General features: G+C 37.0%; 1 protein-coding gene across 5 annotated transcripts in view; it reads right to left on the reverse strand.

The window, feature by feature from the left end:
* Nucleotides 1-1,942: 1,942 nt before the first annotated feature.
* The window catches only part of LOC113805900 (acyl-coenzyme A diphosphatase FITM2), a 15,874-nt gene continuing 10,316 nt past the window's right edge, over nucleotides 1,943-7,500 (reverse strand). For 3 of the 5 annotated variants that reach the window (XM_070143548.1, XM_027357147.2, XM_027357216.2), the window contains 4 exons: nucleotides 6,959-7,029; nucleotides 3,798-4,003; nucleotides 3,398-3,550; nucleotides 1,943-3,015 (listed from right to left, as the gene is read on the reverse strand). In XM_070143548.1, coding sequence (XP_069999649.1) covers nucleotides 2,533-3,015; nucleotides 3,398-3,550; nucleotides 3,798-4,003; nucleotides 6,959-6,992 — 876 coding nt within the window. In that variant the 5' untranslated portion in view covers nucleotides 6,993-7,029 and the 3' untranslated portion in view covers nucleotides 1,943-2,532. Of the gene's footprint in view, nucleotides 3,016-3,397; nucleotides 3,551-3,797; nucleotides 4,004-5,284; nucleotides 5,361-6,958; nucleotides 7,030-7,500 lie in introns of all 5 variants that reach the window. The other 2 variants (XM_027357004.2, XM_027357073.2) reach the window with 1 other exon arrangement.

Genomic DNA, 7,500 nt, shown 5'->3' on the forward strand with positions numbered 1-7,500 from the left:
TGCAGATAAACTGGGATTAGGATCACACCCACATCGAGCACTCATCTCTTACCTGGGCCTTCATTTAAAAGTACCCTCCCATAGCGGTTGTTCACGGAAAAATGAGATTCACGCCAGCCTATTCGGCGAGAGGTAAAAATTACGCATTTTGAGTTTAGATTTTTAAATTCCTTCATGAGATATTTGAGATTACACACAGCTGGAAACTAAGCTGCAGATCTGATCCAAGTCTTCAGTAAAGTCTAATATACACGCTTATCATCTATTTTCAGTCGATTCTAACGTACGCTTAATGGACCTCTGATTTTTCCTCATTTACTGCCCGTGTTAGATGGTACCTCGACGAGTCTGAGGCGAAGGAAGGGGCACGTCTTGTGATGTCTTTCATCTTTTTTTCAGGGTAGTCACCTCTGTCGGCCTACATTGTTATTACCAGCTCTTGACAGAGACTTTCGTGGTTTCTCTTTCCTTTTTCATTGAAGTCTGACAGGTTTGCGTGGCCTGGAAGGAAGTTCTGCATTTCAATTTTTGTTCGGGTGTTTTTATTTTCTTCTGTTGCTTTGGTCTCACAGAAGTTTGCGTTGTCTGGAAAGAACTTCGTTTATCGTTTTGATTGTGGTGTTTTGGTATGGGAGATGTATGTGGTGTGGGAGGAAGTTCTGTATTTTTTATTTTGTTTGGGTATTTTTTTTTTTTTTGTCCACTGTTTTGGTCTACTTGCATGGTCTGGAAGGAACTTTGTCTATTTTCTATGCTTGTTTTGATCCTGTATGCCTATTGCGTTAGTCTGCAGACGTATGTTTGGTCTGAGAGAAAGTTTTCTTTTCTGGTATGTCTGTGTACGTCAGTTGGAAGGATTGTTATGGAAGCTGAGTTATGGCAAATTCCATACACCTATAGAGACATGGGTTGTGATTAGTTGTGCTGGTTTGTCATTATTGTCTGTTTGTTAATGGGCATTTGTTCGATATGCATGTCAAGTGCCATGATTCTGGGATGTAGAGTTAGTGAGGATGCTTTGTTGAATTTTCATCTCTGGAGTAGGGGTGGGGGGAGGTTGTTAATTACAAGAGTTTCATAAACATGCTAAGTGAATCCAAATGTGGCATCCATTAATTTCTGAAGATGTGCATGTAAAAGCAAAATCACTTTTTTAGTCCTCTTTGGAACTACTTGGAACCTAATAGAGGCGGCTAGAAGTATGCCTTCCTCCCTTTCGTTTTCTCTTCCCACCCCTCCACATTCTCTCTCTCTCTCTCTCTCTCTCTCTGTTTCCCTTTCTCTCTCTCTTTGTTTCCCTCTCTCTCTCTCTCTCTGTTTCCCTCTCTCTCTCATTGTTCCCCGTCTCTCTCATTGTTCACCGTCTCTCTCATTGTTCCCCGTCTCTCTCTCATTGATCCCCCTCTCTCCCATTGTTCCCCCTCTCTCTCATTCTCTCTGTCTGTCTGTCTGATATTCTCTCTCTCTCTCTCTCTCATTGTTCCCTCTCTCTCTCTCTCTGTTCCCTCTCTCTCTCATTGTTCCCCCTCTCTCTCATTGTTCCCCCTCTCTCTCATTGTTCCCCCTCTTCCCCATTGTCCCCCCTCTCTCTCATTCTCTCTGTCTCTCTCTCTCATATTCTCTCTGTGTCTGTCTCTCTTATTCTCTCTCTCTCATATTCTCTCTCTCTCTCTCTCTCATATTCTCTCTCTCTCTCTCTCTCTCATATTCTCTCTCTCTCTCTCTCTCATATTCTCTCTCTCTCTCTCTCTCTCATATTATCTCTCTCTCATACTATCTCTCTCTCTCTCATATTATTTCTCTCTCTCATATTATCTCTCTCTCTCATATTATCTCTCTCTCTCATATTATCTCTCTCTCTCATATTATCTCTCTCTCTCTGGTAGTTGAAGTTGAAGCTGCTCTTTGTCCCCGGTTGATTAAGATGAGCATCATGCCAATGAAATGTGAGAAAATTTATTTGAGCACTAAATGTATTCAAGCTAAAAATATATGTCCTCTCTGCAATACAAAAGGCTTACAGAATAGTTGCATAGCTTCCATTTTAAATGAATAGCTTAAACAAAGAGTCATTTTCAGCTAAGGTCACACTGGTCTTCTCCGTCCTGAGATCAAAAGACGGCCTCTCCAAAGTCTGGCCGGCTGCAGCTTTTGATTGATCAACCGACCTGACTTTGGTGAAGCTGTCTGAGGATCCCAGGACAGAGCAGACTAGTGACCCTTGCTTTAGATAGAATGAAAAAATACATCTGTTTATCAATAAAATAAGCAGAAATTCTTGGTATTACAGCTATTTAGTTTTGCAAAAGAACTTTTCTGATTACCATAGTATGATTTATCATACTTACAAATGAAAACACTTCCACACAATATATACAAATAAATATATATTCTTGTTAAAAATTACTAGTTCCTCTCATATCCAATGGAAGAAAGATGGATATTACCAAAAGAAAGACAATTACTAAATTAAAGACTGCAAAATTTAACATTTCTTCTTGTACTCTTTATAGGCTTTCTATATAAACTTTATTACAATATTTCAGGCAAAACAAAAAAGATTCTCTTGTATAAAATATACCACATGCACAGAGAAAGCACTGTGCCAAGTAACTTTTCCAACAATGAATGGTAATAAATGGTTGTTACAATCAACATCAAATCCCAGAGCAGAGAAATTGCCACCATGGCCATAAAAGCTAGGATAATCAATGGAGACATTATTTTAAATACACTTTCTAGGTTCTTCACCTCCTTGTCTAGAACCTGAGATTCGTTTCCTTCTAAGGGAGGAGCTCCTCGGAAATATCTACTGAGCTGAAGAAAGTATAACATCTCTTTGCTCTCTTCAATTATGATCATAATGCAGTAGGTCAGCAGAAAGGAATGGCCGGAGATATCGAAGGAGACATACTCATGTTCTGGCCGTTTAACGCATTCTCTTTTGGCGAAGGAGAATGAAATACCGTTGTGAATACAGTAGCCAGTATACCTTTCAATGGTCGGAAAGGTGATCTGGGGAAAGAAGAGATAACTGTATTTAACATATATTTGTATTGTGTTAATACTTGTTAACCACAATTCATATATTTAAATGATATGAATTGTTAACCCAAGTAAATGCTTCTTTACTATATGATTATGAATTTTGAAGTTAGAAGAATCTCAATTTTCTAAGATGACTTTGTAAATTTGGTGTAAATTGGATGAATTCATTATCAAAAGTGGTGGGGGGACGAAAGGGTTGTCTGAATCACTGAAAAGTTAGCATGGTATAGCTTATTATTATTATTATTATTATTATTATTATTATTATTATTATTACTATTATATAACTATTATTCACCTGTAGTGAATACTGTTGTGAAATACATTAAGAGAAAAATATAATACATACCGAGCACCATATGAAAAAAAAGAATGTTGTGATAGCCAAACGTACAGCAATGCACTTCATCCTTTTGATCCAGTCTTTGTGAATTAGTAGAGAAAAAAGACTGAAAATGCCTATAATGGAGAAAGTCCATCCCCATCCGAGTTTCACAAAAACCTGTAGGGAATAATGACAACAATGACACCATTCCGAGGAAAAAATTGTTTTCCAGCTATAAGCTTTTGCACATATTTTGAAAAACATGAATAAAAACTCAACCCATTCATCCACTACTAACTACCCTTAAAGCCACAGGTGTCCATTGGCTGTCAGTCCAGACAAACACTAAAAACAAACACCACCAATAAAATACAAGTATTATACCAAAATTATTTTCGATACACTATGCATCTCAACCACTCACCTGATTAAGAGTACTTTTCTTGCCCGTTAAAAGCTGTAGGTGGGGAACCTCTACACTATCTCCCATAAAGGACATAAAAAACAGTATGGAAATGAAGTAACATATCCTTAGTTTTGGACTTATGTGTAAATATGAGATTCCCAATGTTGTGATGCTCTCAAATAGTGGCTGTGGTTTGGGCTGCTTTACCGAAATCTGGGCTGCTTCTGCAAGAGAGAAGTATTTTTGCAACAGTTTTGGTTGTGCTGGTAAAAGATATATAATGAAAATAAAAACTTTATTATAAAAATAGCCATGATATTCTTGATACAGAAGCAAAACCTTAATGCACACAAACTTAATCAGTTCAAAATTATGATTCAACTAAAACTGGTAAATGTAGAGTATAGAGCAAAATATCACAGCAAACAAACTAAAGAAAGAAACAAGTAATGTTTCCCTTCTCTAAATTTGTCCTTATGAGAATGATTATGTGTGTATCTACAGTTGTAAAACTGAGCTGTTGTTCTCCAAGCATCCCTGTAAATCTTTGTTTTTACTGTACAAGCTCTCCTAACTGGGTTGCATGTCATGACTTTCCTTTCTAGCTATCTTTCCTTCCTACAAATCAATACATCTTCTGGATCAAATGTCTGATACTTTAACCCTTGGAGGCAAGACTTCCTCACATTTATCCTCAGGCTCATCTGATTTTATTTATTTATTTTTTTATTATTATTTTTTTTTTCCCCAAATTTCTCTTTTCTAAAATATTCTCTTCCATTTCCTTCTAATGGAGTTCTCTACCAATGTGAGGTTTTCACATCCCAGCAATCTGAGGGTACCACCTTAAGGTATTAGCCTCAATAGGTTTTATACCCTTAATGTACGAGGAACTATACAACTGATTGGTAATCAGGGAAAATCAGTGTGGTTAGCAAATACTACTGAAAGTATGAAGGAACCAGCAGTCTTTGGGAAGCAAGGTAGGGTCATGAGGCCTGACCAAGGGGAGAGGCAGGAAACAGATATCCATTCTAAACCAAGGGCATGTCACTTGACTTCTCCACCAATGGATGTCTTAACTTTTACCCCTGTTAGGCTAGGTCACTTTTCATCCAAGTAGGCTGTCACCACACAAATCATCTAAGTAGTTTAAGAGGCTTTGTGACATAGCTAGGCTTGTCACAAGAGTCCAAGGTGTCCTCATGGCTATGATCTTGGGAGGATACAATAATTACTTATCTTGATGTCCAGTACTATTTGACCAGTACAGGACATGTAAGAAGCCATTCCTGCATTTCTTTGTTAAGTTATCCTCACTGTTTCTGCAATTAGGGCTCTTCATTTCTAGTATACCTTGTATTGAAGCCTGTTCTCCAACTTAAGAGAAAGTCACTGCAAATCATGGCCCTTTTTCTCTTACCTATCAGCAAAAAATGAGACAAGTACATTCTGTTTAATCTCACCAGTTTAATGCATTGGTTTTATTCATTATGCTTCCTCACCTGAGGCACTAACCAGGGCAGATTGCAACACTCTCCATGGCTTGCTGACCAAACATAGTGAGAGGCATCCAACCAGCTGCCAATAGAAATATTATTGAATTTGTAACTGTACTTCTTGCATTAACCCTTGTGACCATCTTCTGAAAAACTAAGTCTACTTAGCTGGTAGCTTTTTCCCTGGCTTGCTCATAGCTTCTTCAGTGTCGAGTCTTCTGTTACTTGTCTGCCATGATGATTATTCAAAGCTGCTCAACAAGCAGTTAGGGAAATATCAGTCCCATCACAGCAGTGTTCCTAAATGACAATCTTAGACTCTGTGCTAGATTCAAAACTGTCTGTATGGTTGACTGCTTATTATTGTTTGCTATTATGGATTCCCTCCTGAGTGTCTGCTAAGTGGTGGCTAGCTGCCTGCTCCCATAAGTTTAATCTCAATTAAGAATTGTCTGCCTGGTTAAGAAATGTTCTTGCCGGTAGTCTACAAGATCTTCAGGTGCTCGCCTTGCTACAGGTCATCAAGTATTGCCATCTGGCTGACTGCTCTATGGGTTGTTCTTGGCTGATAAATACCTTTATGATTAGATATAAAATATCTACCTCCTTTACTACAATTGTTAGCTGGGTGGTTTTAGGGCAGCAGCCCACACTAATGTGCCAAATTAGATGCTTCTTTTCTAACAAATCAACAGCTCTGGAACATCCACTGTCACTGAATGTTACATTGGGGTATGCCAGACATGTTTTAACTTACATCAGTGACTAATCATCTGTTAGCATTTACTTAGTCTGTTGTAGCCCAAAAATATCTCTCCTCCTTATCTAGATATACTAGCTCTATCAAGATGCTTAAATGTAAAAGATATGTCACTATATGTCATTGTAAGTCCTGTCAATACCCTAGAGACAACAGAGGCAGATGTCACTTTCATATGAACATAATATTACAAAATCCTGTCACTCTCCTACACAACAAAAAAAAGAAGTTGAGGAAGCTAGGGTAAAAAAAGAACTATTAAAAAGCATGCAACTTAGTAGATGTTACAATAACCTCATGGAAGAGAGATTTACTCTCATCATCAAACTGACACCTATAGAACTGTGAACTCCAAGTGTGTGTGTTAATGTCAATTTAGACACTAATAAAACGTGAATGTGCAAGGGAAGAACTATTATCCATTAACAGTGTTGTCTGTTTATTGTATGATCAACCAGAGTGTACAATAACACAGTGACAGGAAAATTATAATCTCACCAGGAGAGACGCTAAAAAAATATTCTTGTTTTACCTTTATTGACAGTATTTTGGAGTTTTTGAGTTGCCTTTTTTACAGCAAAAAAGAAAGAAAAAAAAAGTTTATAAATGTTATTTAACATGGATCAAACTAATTAAGGGTAATATCCAAATTGTAATCTATATTTTTACATTGCACTTATATGGTCTCAAAATTAACATTCTGTCACTGATTCAACTCATTTTTATTTTTTCTCTTCTTTCCTTCAAAAAGGATGACAGATGTGTTCTACACCTGAATGTAAATCTCATAGCAATTCAATATTAATGTTTATAATAAACTGGAAAAAAAAGAGAGAGAGAGAGAAAAAAAAAAAAAACTGAAAAGTAATAATAAATTCTAAATATTGATGACATAGTTGATAACAAATACTAAAACTTACCAAGTTCCTTAAGCGCATTACCGCTGTTACACATTTTATTCCCGTCCAAAAGCTGGCGTTTGACTGTTGAACTGTAAAGAAAGAAGATAGTCAATATCACTTTTTTTTTATACATGAATGCCTATGCAAAAATGAGACACCAATTTTCCACATATTCCCTAGCTTAACTATTATTGTGAAAAAATTGTAACATCTATATTCAAACCTTATATTAACACTCTTACATTAACACTCTCTCAACAGGATGTACCTTTACAGTGACAAGAGTTGCTGATGCATCAAAAAATTATTTAAAACAAAGTTCTCATTATACTATAAGTAAAATCATGATAAACCAGTCTACTAGATATATGTGATTTTCCGGATGACACCACCCTTCCATGTCCATTTTTCCTTTTGAGCACACACTTGCCCAATAAGACCACAGTAAATAAAACACACAGCAGCATTCCCATCCATTATCATACTACCAATGCCTGTGCCAATGGGAGCAGTGTACAAGAAGTCGAGCTCCCTTAACCTTTACATCTTCATACGGTCAA

Source organism: Penaeus vannamei, chromosome 1 (genome assembly GCF_042767895.1).
Source record: "Penaeus vannamei isolate JL-2024 chromosome 1, ASM4276789v1, whole genome shotgun sequence".
Classification (NCBI taxonomy): domain Eukaryota; kingdom Metazoa; phylum Arthropoda; class Malacostraca; order Decapoda; family Penaeidae; genus Penaeus; species Penaeus vannamei.